General features: G+C 48.9%; 1 protein-coding gene across 2 annotated transcripts in view; it reads right to left on the minus strand.

Moving 5' to 3' along the window:
* LARP1 (La ribonucleoprotein 1, translational regulator) overlaps nt 1–14,070 on the minus strand; it is a 79,733-nt gene that overhangs the window by 15,109 nt on the left and 50,554 nt on the right. For both annotated transcript variants that reach the window (XM_006214969.4, XM_072954067.1), the window contains exons 2-8: nt 5,771–5,832; nt 5,444–5,509; nt 4,345–4,519; nt 3,331–3,459; nt 3,048–3,254; nt 2,787–2,949; nt 1,761–1,905 (exon numbers count right to left, since the gene is read on the minus strand). In XM_006214969.4, the coding sequence (XP_006215031.1) occupies nt 1,761–1,905; nt 2,787–2,949; nt 3,048–3,254; nt 3,331–3,459; nt 4,345–4,468 (768 nt within the window). In that variant the 5' untranslated portion in view covers nt 4,469–4,519; nt 5,444–5,509; nt 5,771–5,832. The remainder of the gene's footprint in view (nt 1–1,760; nt 1,906–2,786; nt 2,950–3,047; nt 3,255–3,330; nt 3,460–4,344; nt 4,520–5,443; nt 5,510–5,770; nt 5,833–14,070) is intronic.

A 14,070-nucleotide genomic window follows, 5' to 3' on the forward strand; every position in this document is an offset into this window, starting at 1 on the left:
AGGGGGAAGAAAGCAATTCCTGAAACCCGAGAGCAAACCAAAACTAACATAACTGAGTTACAGCAAGTTAAAGACACAAGCATGTAAATTAATTCAAATAGCTTGAAAATGTAGTCATTGTATAAACAGAAAAAAAAAAATTCAGGAATAGGAAAGGTATTACAAGTATAATATGTATAAACTGTAGAGTAAGACAAATGAATAATTATGTTAATGTCATTAGGAAATGGTATTTTTGGCAGGGGAGAAAATATAGTAGTTATAAATAAAAGATCCTTTGGATCTTGAATTTTAATAAAAAATAGCAGTATAATCTCATTATATATATAAAGCTTTGGAAACAACAACCAATCAAGTAGCAATAAACACCTCTATATAATTCGAACTGCAGTATCTAAATACCATAAACACCATTTCCTCAAAACAGAGGACCAAGAGTTCCTTGAAAAAATGGCCAATTCCAGATCTGGGACAGGAAATACACACGATGAACCAGGGTCCCACCAGCCAAAGGTGGGGCAATTTGATTCAACATAGTAAACGTAATAAACTGAAATAAACAAAACGTTTGATTCTATAATTTTGTAATGACACTGACACTGAAAGAAAAAACAAACACACACCTGGCTGTTCACCTCTGATGGTTATCAGGGATCTGCTCGTAATTCTGAAAGCTGGTTATCGAAGGGAAAGATCAAGCACTTACTGCCCGTTCTATACAAACTATATACTTCTTGGTAACCAAACAGTGGATAAGGCAAAGTGCTTCCTTAAGGAGGTAGTCATGGTCCCACAAGTGTAACAAATGAAGACTGGAAGAATACAACCATTTTTAGTCCCCACTGAAGAAACAGGCAATGACTGTCGACAGCAGCTTGTATGGCAAAAGAGAGAACCAGGCGGAGCACTATGCACCACCTGAGAGAATGTATCACTACCTCGAAGTATTCTTGACGAGGAGGAGAAAAACAAAACAAAACAAAAAGCAACCAAAACCAGAATCTTAGCAGGCCTCTCAATTACCAATTTACAAAAAATGTGGAGTACAGAAGCTGTGAAATGACACCACTGAGACCTAAGGAAAATTCTACAAGATACACAATCCAGCATAGTCAAATCATAAACTGCAAGGAAAAAGAGGGGGAGGAGGAGACGTAGTAAGATAATGTATTAGTCTTATTTGGATCCTGATTATCATAAACTACTAAAACAAAATTTTTAAAAGTGGGGTGAATTTGCAACTGATTAAATATTTATTAAAGAATTATTAGTATTTTTACATGTGATAATGATACTATGATTTTTTTTAACAAGTACTTATCTTATAGAGATAGGTATATTTTTAAAACAGGTCTTATCTTTTAGAGATAGGTACCGAAATATGGATGAAATGTCAGGTTACCAGAGACTTCTTCGAAGTAGTTTGGGAGAGGAAACAAACAAGGAGATAGATGGAATAAGACTGACCATGAACTGTTAATTGCCGAGGCTGGGTGTTGGGCTCATTACAGCATTCTGTCTACTTCTGTAAATTTTCCATGTCTGAAATTTTCCATAATATAAGGGGGAGGGGGAGAAAGAGAGAGAAGAAGGGATGGAGGGAGGGAGGGAGAGAGGGGGGCTGGCCAAGCCTTGGAACCTTAGCATAAGTAATCAGATGGAGACTCCTCCAGGGTTTTCTGCCTTGGCCCAAATTCCAGGTCCGTTAAGTAAAGACCTTTCTTTCCCCCTGCATCCCTGCCCCAGGGAGGGAGACATACCGCAAAGATGAGTGAGATGTCAGTGGTGAGGGCCTGCACTCGATGGAAGGAAGCAATAAGAGTGATGGGAAGGAAACCGTCAGCATCCATCTTCCGACGCAGGAAGAAGTCTCGCTCTAAATTGTCCACGCTGAAGTAGTACTCACTAGGTGGAGGGGAGAAGATGCAGGACTGCTTCATCATTTATGAATACTCCTTCCTTGTTCCATACATTCCAGAAATCTCACAGAGCCTCTGACCAACCCTGGCCCTACACACTCAGTCTTTAGGGCTGCAAAGAGATGATGTTATCCTTTCCTGGCTCCCTAACCTTGGGTCAAACCATTTCCTCTCCCCTTCAGCCTCTTTGTATATACCTTGTAAGCGCCTCACTCTCCTTTAAAAGCCAGTTTCAATACTGTTGGTCACTTTCTCTTCTGCTCCTAAAACACTTATCACACTTTACTATAATTATCTATTTCTTTGCCTGGCTCCCCCTGGATTTGAGAGACAATACATTGGCGAGGTAAGGAGCTAAGGTTTTGTAAATCAGAGAGAAATGGACTCAGATCTGTGCCCTGTCACTTACCAGTTGAGCAAGTTACTGAGCCTGTTTGCTCATCTATAAAAAGTGGATAAGACCCAGCTCACGGGAATTAGGTAGATAACTACAGGATTAAATAAGAGAATGCCTGTAAAGCACTTAGCACCGAGCCTCTCCAACAGCGAGCACTTGCAGCACTCTTGACAACACTGCTGTTTTGAAGAAAGGCATAAAGCAGGGTAGAACCAGGCATTTCTTCCTCCTTTTTATCAGTGGTAATTTCTAAATTTCTTAAAGGTGACATTATTTCTGTAGTCAACATTAAATTTATGAAAAACTGGCTTGAAAGGCAGGAGAAAGTTATCTTTTTCAACTCCAGCCGGAGGCAGGCAACTGCTGCCAGCAGCAGAAAGGCCTACCCAGCCCCACTCTGCCCGGCTGCCCTCCTCGGGCAGTCCCCAACCTCACCCACACTTCCAGGAAGAAGGTTCCTGTCCACTCACATCTGGCGTTTGATGTAGTCTTTGAGCAGCTCCTGGTCCACGCTGTAGAGCTCAGTGCTGCTGACATTGTCAAAGTAGTAGGTGATGTTGTTCATGTACTTGGGGGTGCGAGGCCCCTCTGCACCATCAAACTTTCGGTAGCCAAACTGGTAGTCAAAATGGGCTACGGGGGAAACGGGCCCTATGAGGGAGAGAAGACCCCTGCCCACCACCCCGCCTCACTCCCTCGGACATCCCGGAGCCCAAAGGGGCCTCACGTACTTCGAGTGCCACCCCGGCCGCGTCCCCGGCCACGACCACGCCCCCGTCCACGGCCACGGAAGGAAGCCCGCGCCCCACCAGCCCCATCACTCTTCACACTCGATGTCTCATCCTGGTCGTGCCAGGCAGGCTCCGATTTGGTCTCTGGTTGCCAGGCTGGGGTGGGGGGGGCCACGGGCACAGGCACGTAGGTGGCAGGTTCAGACCCTAAAGGGAGAGGGGCACCAGGTCAGGGTTGAGGGTGACTCCCACACCCAGGCCCTCCATAGTGGGAGAGGCAGACCTTTGATCTCCCCACGGTTGGCAGGCGTGTGTCGTGGCTCCGGCGGGCGAACAGGGCGCGAGACCAATTTCTCTCTGGGCACTTCAGGCTTCATGTCTATTTGCAATGGAACCCATTTGTGTTTGTTCCCTGGAGGACAGCACGAGCATGAGAGAGGCTTGAAGGAGAGGTCCATCCTGTATATCCCTAACCCCAACCCTTCTGCCTCTCCAGGGCTTCACGCCTGAATCACCACCAGGTGACCCTGGGCAAATTCCTTTCCCTCACTGGACCTCATCATGATGGACACTCCTGGTGGACTCCCAACATCAATTTCTCCAGGGCCAGAGAACCCCCTTCGGAGCCAGACACATGGCTCCCCAGAATCAAGACTGCACCTCCAGGCTCCCTTAGAGACATGTCGAAATTCTGCCCAGTAGAGCCACGTGGAAGTACTTAACTCCAGGGTAAGTCCCTAAAAGGCAAGGAGCTACTCTCCCCTTTCCCCATCTTGCTAGGTGGAGTGAGCCATCTGGGATGAGAAAAGCCAACACACAGCAAGATAAAGGAATCAAAGAACTGCCATTCTAGGCCTGGTCTACTTCCACTGAGCTCACAGGTGAGAGAAACAACCTTCCATCTTGGTTAAACCACTGTTACTTTGGATCTGCAAGAGAGCAGCCAAACCTGTACCATTATGGTACATTTCAGCCAGAGCAACGGGAACTCCTGTCTTTAAGTGAAATGTAACATGGAACAGTAATATATCAAAATAAAGAATAATCTGAGGTGGGGACCTCTGTTTTATGTGCTGTTAGAGCCCCAGTGCAGAGAACAGGGCTTATCAAATGCTTGTTACAGAAGACAAGGAACTAACAGACAGACAGGTGAAGTCAAGCCTGCCAGGTGAGGGGCCCAAACCAGCCTCCGAAGGACTTCTTGAGGGCTCCTGAGATTGCTCCAGCAGCCCCCGGGTTCTGATGTTCCCAGTCCTGTCCTGCCACCTTCACCCAAGTCTTGCTCCAAGTCACTCACCTTTCTTCTTCTGCCCTCCTCGCTGGCAGTCCTCGTCCCCATTCTTCTCCTCCCCTGATTCGTCCGATTTGGTTTTCGGGCTCTCTTTACTTTCGTTCCCCTCTCCTTTCTCCTGTTCTTTCATGTCCTTTTTGGGTGGCAGTTTGCGGGCAGGCTGAGACTTGTGGGGCTGTGGCTGCAAAGAGAAGTAGAGGAACAGGGAGGGGAGGTGAGTCTGAGAGTTTCTTGGGATGGGAGGGAAGGGAGCTCCCTGTCACTGGAAGGACAGGGTAGAGGAGCTGGAGCATGTGATGGGATGTTGGCCTGAACATACTGTAAGGTCCTATTTTCACGCTTGAGATGCTTTCACTGGAGAGAGTAGTCAGAGGCAAGAGGTGGAAGACAACCTGTCTCTCCAGCTTCCTTAGGTCTAAGTGACAGAGGCAATTCCCAGGACAGAGGGGCTGTAGCCCTCAATGGCCAGCTGTTTACTCCCTACAATAGGACCACACAGTCCAGGTCATCTGTGGCATGGAGGAGATGCTGGCCCCTGGCCTGTCCACACCAACTCTGGGAACTGAAGGCCATAGGCCAGAGCTGCTGAGGGACCTAGGCCCAGAGGAAGAGGACTAACCAGGAATCCATATTCTGGTACAGCTCAGGCGAGCTATATATATGCTTCCCCATGACCTGTGGTCTGGAGGTGGGCATCTGGCTTAATGACCACTCTCCTGTTTCACTCACAGGCAATCCAAGTGTAGTGATGGAGAACACAAGCTTTGGAACAACACACCTAACTTCCAATCCCCACTTGGCCATCGAGGGCTAGTAATTAACCTCCCCCGCCTCAAGGGCTTCATCTGTAAAACAGAAATTACTGGAGGACCTATCCAGGAGTCACTGAGGGTTAGACAAAATGATGAACAGACAGCACTTGACAGTCCCTGACACACAGAGAGGGTTCAAAGTGGATGATTCTTAGCTATTTTAATGTTGATACAGTACCAACCACTCCTCTTAAAAAACTGAGAAAGGTAAGACCTGAGGTTCTGAAAGCTTGAGGCCAAACACGTACATGTACATATACTTCAAAGCTGCCCGTCCCTCCCCACAGACTCACCTGCACACTCTTGTGGGCTATCTCTCCAGGCGTTGGCCAGTTGATTGCATCTCCAAAGTCACCAACCTGCAAGGCACATTCTGTGAGGACCCCAGGGTAACCCTGCCTCCACCGTTCAGCCCCTCATTGAAAATACAGCTCCACTGAGATAAAAGGCCAAAATCAGCCTAGCCACTAGAACCATTCACAATGAAGGCTCAGAAGAGGGACCCCTGCTATTTAGAGAGAACGCAGAACAACCTCAAGGCCCAGAAGTACTTGATACGACAGAAAAGAGGCTACCCACCTCCAGGAAGTCCCCCTGGGTTGGCAACCCCCATTTCTTACCTTGCTTCCTTTTCGCTGTTTAGGAACTGCTGCCCTCACCACCTTGGCCGGAGCAGAATGCTCTGCGGGAACAAGAAGGGAGAGATGGTTATGCAAAGCCTGTGGGAGGAAGCCACCACCAGCACCTCACCCTCATCACCACCCCACTCCACCAAGCAATCTGCAGGTTCCCAAAGGAGGAAAACATGGTGGAAATGGGAAGGGCACGTGCTCAAACTCCAGTATCAAGTTTACCAGCGTCTTTCTGAAGAAATCATGGAAAGTAAAATCACAGCAACAGCTAGCAGCCAAATCCCCAGTCAACTTGGAAGACTCTCACAGCTCTATACCCTCTTGTGAAAAAGGGACTGAAGCCAGGAGAAGGTAAGTCCATGGCAGACTGAATCCATGCCAGGGTTAGCTGTGTAATTCAGAGCTCCCGAATCATAGCTGATTCCACAAAGGAAAAGGCCCTCTCAGGCTCTAACATTCTAGAAGTCTCTGTATAAGCAGACTTGGGAAGGCAAGATAAGAACCCTAAGCTGGCAATCAAGAATTCAAGGGACCTCTTCCAAGCTCCCCCATGCCAGGGCCAGCTCTGTCTGTCCTCAGTGACCTTGTGGTCAACGGAAGGGTGAGCCATTCAAAGAAGATATGCTTGCCTTCCAAGTTTCCAAAGAAAAAGTGAGACCTCATGCTGACTCAATGGTTCCACTGTTAGGAATTCATCCTAATGATACAAATCAGACAAGTGTTTAGGGTTATGTGCAAAGATGTCCAAAGTGCTATTCATAATTCAAAATACTGAAAACAACCTTTATGTCCAACAGTAGGGGGAACTGGTTAAATAAATTAAAGTTAAACCATTTTTAGTGGTCATAAAAAGATAATCATATCTACTGATACGAAAAGATAAATACAATAAACAAGAAAAGTTTTAATTTTTTTTGTAAAACAAATTGAAAATGTATACATACACATACACACAGTAGGAACTCCGGAAGGACACATAAACAAGCATTACCGGGAGTTAAATAATACGTTTACAGTGATTTAACTGTGTTTGGGATTCTCCAGTAGTTTCAACAAGGACAGACAGGGGCTTTTTAAAAAGAAAAAAAAAATTTTTTTTTAAAGGAAGTGGCTCTAATAGGTCTGGTCCTTTCTACACCTACATTTGTTTTTCCAACTTGCTTCTGAAGACCCAGAGCTTCAGCAACACTCCTCCCTGAGACCCATGGGGAAATGCCAGGGCGCTCTGCTCATCCACTGCTCTCCCATCACCTTGCCTCCACTGTTGACCAGCCGTGCCAGGGCAAGAGCTGCCCGCAGTTCCCGAGCAGAGAAATTTGTCCAGCTGGTCTCAAAAGGAATGTTCTATTCCTTTACCAGACACATGTTCCCTTAATGAGCAGAGAGTCCTTGCCTCACTCCTAACTATGAGGCCACTGCGTTCTTGGCTTCCACCCCATACCAGAGCCACTGCACCCTCTAGACACCCCACATGCCAGAAGAGAGCAGGAGCTCTGTAACCCAGCCCACAGCACCCCCATCCCCAGTGCTGGGCAGTGGAGAACCAGAAAATCTCAGTCCCAGGAGGATGGAGTCCTTAGGCCCAGGGAGCCACTTACTCCATGCTGATATTCTTGCTAATCCTGGGCTGGCCCAGAGAAGTCTAATACCACCCAGTCCCCTGACCAGGACCCGGCAGAGGCAGCCATTAGAGGATGATCTTCCTCAGCTACACAGGAGCTATGGCCATAATCACTTCTCTAGGGACCCATTCTCCAGCCCCCAACAACACTCCCTGCATGCTACCAGGACAAGAGCAGGCCAAAAGGCCCACAACATCAAGGTCATCAACAAGAGCTGGAAAGGGGAATCAGGTTCAGAGGGCAAGGTGTTCCTGAAAACTACCGGAAAAGGTTTAAGGCAACGTTTCTCAAGTCACTGTCTATTTTTTCTAATAAAATTTTTTTCAAAATTGGGAAGAATTAGATCCTGTCATCACCCTGCCTGACATTTTGTTCACCACAATCACAAAGGGACATGGTAAAGTATTAAAGTTCAGTCTTCAAACAATGGGAGCACACTACTGCCACTAAAAGACCCCACTGATTCCCCAGTCCTCCGTTAAACCTAAGCTGACCAGGGTATGTGGCCAGTCTGGGCACACACAGGAAAATCCTTCCATTAGCCCAGTGTGAAGTCTGCTGAAAAAGCCTCACCTCCCTCTGTCCCCAGGACCCACAGCGCCCTGCTCTGCTCCGCTTCCAGCCAGGGCCTCAGGCTGCCCCTGCTCCAGGGAAGAACTTCCCCAGCGAGACAGAAAATTCCTCCAGGGACAGAGAACTACTTCTGCCTTTAAGCAAAAATCTCTACATCTGTTAAAATTCTGTGGGGCCTTAAAAAAAATTCTGTGGGGCCTAGGGGAACCCAGGAAGGCTCAGCTGAGCTGCTGTCAGGACTTGAGGCAGGCTGGAAAAAAGACCAGGTTTCCTGACTTCAATTACACATCCCTTTCTGGGTTCCCTCCCAATCACCCACCGTACACAGAGTATAGATCACAATATACAGGGTCTGGCATCTGAAATGGCTCCCAGTGAAAACCAATCCTTTGTGCAAGGTGCCAGCCCCTACGTCCAGCACCATCCCAGAACATCAGAGGACAAGCCCCCCTCCTCCCACATCTCTGGTAGCCTGAAGCTGGTGCCAGTCGCCACTGACCCAAGCCCAGCTCAGGAAACACTCCACTCACCACCCTGCACCTGCCCAAGAAAACAGATGTAGAATGTCTGAGCAGCAAAAAGGACCATGGTTCTAAGCCTCTTTGTTTGCAGATAGGGAACTCAAGCCCCCAAGGGGAAGGGGTTTCCCCAGGGAAGAGCCAGGATGGGAGCTAGAAGCCTCAACTCCCTTTGTCCAGTGTGCCTTCCAGCTCACCAGAAATCCTAGTGTCCACTGGTGGGCAAATGCTGCAGCCTTAGGGTACTTTCCTGGTAAGGAGTCACTGACGGCAGGGGAGAGAGAGGCAGAAGTGTGGTGAGGTGGGCCCTAGGTGAGGCCCAGCATTTCAGGGGAGCAGGATGGCAGACAGAGGCTCTATGAGTGTCTTCCTCCCCAACCAAGGCAAGTCAAGGGCTACCGGCCACATGGGAAAGGAGAAAAGCCACTTTCTGTCCCACAAGACCGCTGTCAGCCAAGAGCCAGTACTGGCTGTAGTTCCAGGGGGTCAAGGGGCTTCCTAAAAACACACATGCACTTGTGTATTAAATGAAGCACCCCAGAACCTCCATGTGCAGTCGGGGGTTGGGGGAGAGGCCAGGAAACTTTTCGTGAAGCTCTGACTGGCAAACTCAGTATTTTCACTCCAGACTGACAGTGGTGGGGAGCAGGAGACCTAAACCACTCCGAGATGATGAGAAACAAGGGGCAGAAGGTGGGGGCTGAGGGGTAGCAGGGCAGAAGGGACTCAGTGGGGTAGTGACAGCAAGGAGGGCAGCTCCCCTGGAAAGCGGGGGTGGTACCACACCACTTCGACTGTCTAACCTCTGGGATTCTGTCTCTATGTGCCTTAACTTCCAAGTGTGTGATACCCCTTCATTCAAACAATGTGCAGGAAAGCAATACAGCCCACAGTGAAGCGTGTGGACTTTGTTATCTGACTTGGTTTGGAGTCACTACTCACTCTACCCTGCGCAGAGCCCCTATGAACTTAAGTCTCCTCATCTGTAAAACTGATGTCATAATGATCTCACAGGGCTGCTTTGACTATTAAATGAACAGAGCATAGTAAGAATGCCCAGCACACAGTGAATGCTCAATAAATGCTATCACAATTCAAATTCACAAAGGAAGTTTCTTAATATTTTCCAAGCAATCCCCATCCTCATCGATAAAAAAAACCCATCAAACTATGTCTCAATGTGAAAAAGATTAGTGGGTGAGAAAAAAAGTCTTGGAGATCAGCTGGCTCAATTCACTGATTCCGATCACAAATGAGCCCTCCTGTCCCCACAGCGCCTGGCTCTTCTTCCGGACACTGCCCTCCAGGGACAGCCTAGACCAGGGCAGGTCTTCCCAAGCAGGCTTTGGCACAAACCCCTGCCACACTAGAGAGGAAAGAAGGGAAGCGGGAAGGCCTGGGGTTCTCCTTCAGTTGGAGAAATTTAGTCACTCCATATTTTACTCAGCACGGAAGAGGAAGAGAGCCAGCCCCAAGGAGTCTCTCAGCCTACAAACGGGCTAAACCCATAAACACACGGTACAGAGCTAGGTAAAAACATCCAGTACAGCTGACCCCTGAAAAACACAGAGGTTAGGGGGTGCCGACCCCACCCCCAAGCAGTCAAAGACCAACACTGTGTAGTACTGTTTTTACAACTGAAAAAAAAACCTGCTTAAGTGGACCTGCACAATTCAAGGCGGTGTTGTTCAAAGGTCAGTTGTACTTTCTATATTGCTTGTTCTGGAAAGATCCTAAACTGCTGAGCTTTTAAAAAAAGAAAAAAAGCTGCCCAGAAGGGCCAGATCTAGGAGGTCCAGTGAGCAAGGACCTGGATAACCAGTGGGAAACTAGTGAAGGATTTTAGGGGGAGAAGGCACATGGGTGAGTCAAGCTCATCAGGTTGTGGTGATAAGAACTGGTAACGGAAAGACAAGAACTGGAAATGAAACTGAGGGACAAGTATGGGTGCCGAGTAAGAAGGGGCTGGGCTAGATGGGGGAAGGCCTGTAGGACTGAGGGGCTGGCTGGAGGGAACTGCTAGATTTCAGGCCTTAGTGCCAGGAGAACAAGGAAGGCCAAACATCTACTTCGGGGCTGGTACCATCTCCTGGAGATTGGTGAGGTACCTGAAAAGGCTGGGTTTACCCTGATTACAAAGAACTTCTACCTTGGGGAACAAGGTAACTTGTTAGGCTTAGGGGCAGCATTCCTTGAGTCCTTAATCACCCATCTGGTGCCCATACCTGACCATTAGGTTGGCCTTCTTGGGGGAGGCCTCCAGATCCCAGGAGAAGTGCCAAAGGCTCTGTGCTTTCACTGCATTGTTAGCTGCCTGGTTAACCCACATCCCACCCCAATATGCAGGGGCACAGGCAGCTTCAGAGCAGGGAACAGGGTGCTTTCACCGCAGTGATCTCAATGTCTAGCTCAGGGCAACACTGCTGACATTTGTTTAGTGAATGGCATTCACACACCCATCTCTAGGATTTCACATCAAAGAAGAAAAGAAGCTTTGCTTTCTAAGCGCTAGTTCCTGAGGCTATGGTCTCAATCCTCTCTGCCTTCAACCAGAGCTCCCCTCTAGGCAGAGAGGGCGGGGTTCCCTGAGGAATCCATGCCCCAGCCCTGCCTTGACTCTAGAAGCAACGGATTACTGGGTCCTAGTCCAGACTCATCAGTTGTAAAACCCTGGTGACAATACCCACCACCCTCCCCGGGCCTCACTTTCCTCAACTGAACAAAAGGTTTATCGTGGTTAGAAGTAGAGGGGAGAGAGGGCAAGATCTCAGGCACTGAGATCATCAAAGCAGAAACAATGCTAGCAACAAGCTGTGGTTGTGATAGCACTAACGGAATAAGCACTTACTAGATGTCATGCACTGTCCTAACGCTGAGTTAGTTCCTCTAATTGGTCTCATTCTACAAATGAGGAAACTAAGGCTCATACTGGAAAGGTTATTCACCAAGATTACAGACAGCAAGCAATAGAATAGGATTTGAAGCCAAGTAATCTGACTCTAAAACCCGTGCTCTCAACCACTAGGAGGAGGGTCCAAGTTACCTCCTCACTGTGACCAGCCAGGCTGTGGGGAGTCATTTCTACAGTACAGAAAACCAAGGCCCACTGCAGAGAAACCTAAGGTCACAGAGCAAGGAAAGTGACACTCCTAGGATTGGACACTGACAGCTTGCGAATCCTTCTCTCCCCGACCCAGAGGAAGGCAAGGGAAACTGCCACCAAGCACAGCTAGCGGTAGTTCCTAACCCCTCACACCCCCGCAGCCCTGTAAGGAACAAGGCACTGCTTCCAGGCCCGCTCACAGTTCCTCCACTCCTGCCTCTGCCCAGTGAGGTGGGGGAGGGGGTCCAGCTGACACGGATTCTGCCGCCACCACTGCCTGAGCTGCATGCAGCCTAGGACCCAAACTCTGGAAGGCAGAGAAACCATTTAAGGGGAGAGGGAGGCAGGCAGGAGTCTGGATTACATCACCCACCTGTGCCCGTCCCTCCCAGGCCAGCCTGGGCGCAGATAGAAAAGCCTGGTGTATTCTCAGCTGTCATCCAGCCTGGGGGTGGGGTGGAGTCACAGAGGAAGAGCTTGGGGACCAAGGGCCTTTCATCCCATCCCCACTGATCCAATACCACCGCCACCCCTCCCCCAGCAGGAACATTCATCTATAGAGTAAAAACAAAAATGCTGTGTTAACCATCCTCACCTTGTTTACCGATTCCTACTGTTGCCACCACCTCTCAGAAGCCTCTCTCTGCCCAGCCTTCCCACCCTAATTTTCCCCAGACCCGTAGATGAAAGAGGAGGGGGTTGAAGGATGCCTGTGTGGAAAGGAGTGGGCAGAGAGGGGGAAACATTCAGGTCAGACCATCCTAAGGCTCCACTCAAAGGAAGCTTCTGCAGAGTCTGCGCCCCTTGGCCTGGGAGGAGGGGCAGGGGCGCCGGGCTCTGGTCACATGATGCTGCCCGGCCCAGGCCCAGCCCAGGCCCAGCCCAGTCAACTATCTTTAGCCTGTGGTGACCCAGGCAGCCCAGTGTCCCCACTCTCCCTGCCCAGACAGGGACCTTGTTGTCCGGGGGTGGCTGTGGTCACACTACTGGTACCAGTTCCTGAAGTCCTGCCCCAGAGCTAATTAATACTCATCACAGCTGAAGTACGACAGCCGCCAATGAAGCCCCGGGCCTCCAAGTGCCAGCTCTCTAACCCAGCCTTCCTGAAGAGGACATTGGTTCTATTTAGAATAGTAATCCTAACAGCCACCTTCGAATGGGTGCTGACTAGGTGCCAAAAGCTGGTCTAAGTTGCTATGTGTGACTTCGCTTAATTGCTGCAAAAAGACATTCCAGTTGTTCAGAAAATTAAACTGAGGGAAGAGACTTGCCCACGGTCACATAGTATATAATTCTGTGTACATTACTCACAGATCTCAGCATAAATTCTTCTCAAGGAGGCCTTCCCTAACTCCCCAACTAGCAATGCTGGATCAAGTTCTAATTCAGTCTATCATGTGGAGTTCTCAGAGCACTCATTAGCCCCTGAAACAGCTGCATTCCCACTAGACTAATCAATCACTGAGCCCACAGGCTACCCCTGCAAAGTGCTGAAGTTCTTTACATGCAGTAGCTCATTTATTTTTCACAGCCATGCTAGGAGGCAGTAAGATGATGATGACCCAGTCTGTAGATGAGAAAACTGAGGCTCAAAGAGTACACCTGCACAGTAGGAAGCAGAGCTGGAACTGAAACCCAGGTACAGCCTGACTCCACCCTGGACTTCACTAACATGCCCTATGTGGACGATGACTGGGAGTTTCACGGAGGTGGGGATCTTCTCTACCTTGCTCTCTGGCCCCTGGAGCCCAGAACTGCAGCCTGTACAAGAATGGCCCACAGTAAGTATTTGCTGAATGAAGAAACTTACACTGGTATGGGTGCTCATCAAAGGACTCCCAGAGCATTGTCTTCTGGGACAAGAGGTTAATTACCCCTTTGGATTATGTCTGAACGGCACAGCTGTGCAGCCTGGCAGCTGCAACCCCTGGAGACCAGACCTATGCCCTCTTCTTGGAGTGGGAATCAGTGTGCTTCAACCCAAACACCAGACATCAGCTGTGGGAAACAGGACAGAGAGGGAGTGCAGCAAACAAAACAGCACAGGAACTCTCCAGAGGTCCCAGACTTAACGCCTCCAGGCCCCAGGACATACCGTAAAGATTACATGGCTGGCTGGCTGGGAAGCACAGGCACCAGCTAAGGGGGCATTTAAAGAGCAGTCAGAGCTCCACCCATGAACACAGGCTTACGTTGCTAGAGCTTCTGAATTTTCAAGAAAACTAGAAAAATAAAATTGATATGGGAGAGAAATTTCCCACTTTCTAAATACTGTTAACGGGTTCACATTAAAAAAAACCAAAAAACACAAAACACCCTTCTTTAAGCCATGTTCAGTCTGTGGGCTCCCAAGCACTCTCTCAGGTCCTGAGAGGCAGGCCAATCCTCAAGGCAGCCTGTGTGCTCTGCTGCCCTCACCCGCCCCGCCTCCTCATCCTGAAGCGGAAGACTGCAGACATCAAAGCTGGTGCT

The sequence above is a fragment of the Vicugna pacos genome, chromosome 3, assembly GCF_048564905.1.
Source record: "Vicugna pacos chromosome 3, VicPac4, whole genome shotgun sequence".
Classification (NCBI taxonomy): domain Eukaryota; kingdom Metazoa; phylum Chordata; class Mammalia; order Artiodactyla; family Camelidae; genus Vicugna; species Vicugna pacos.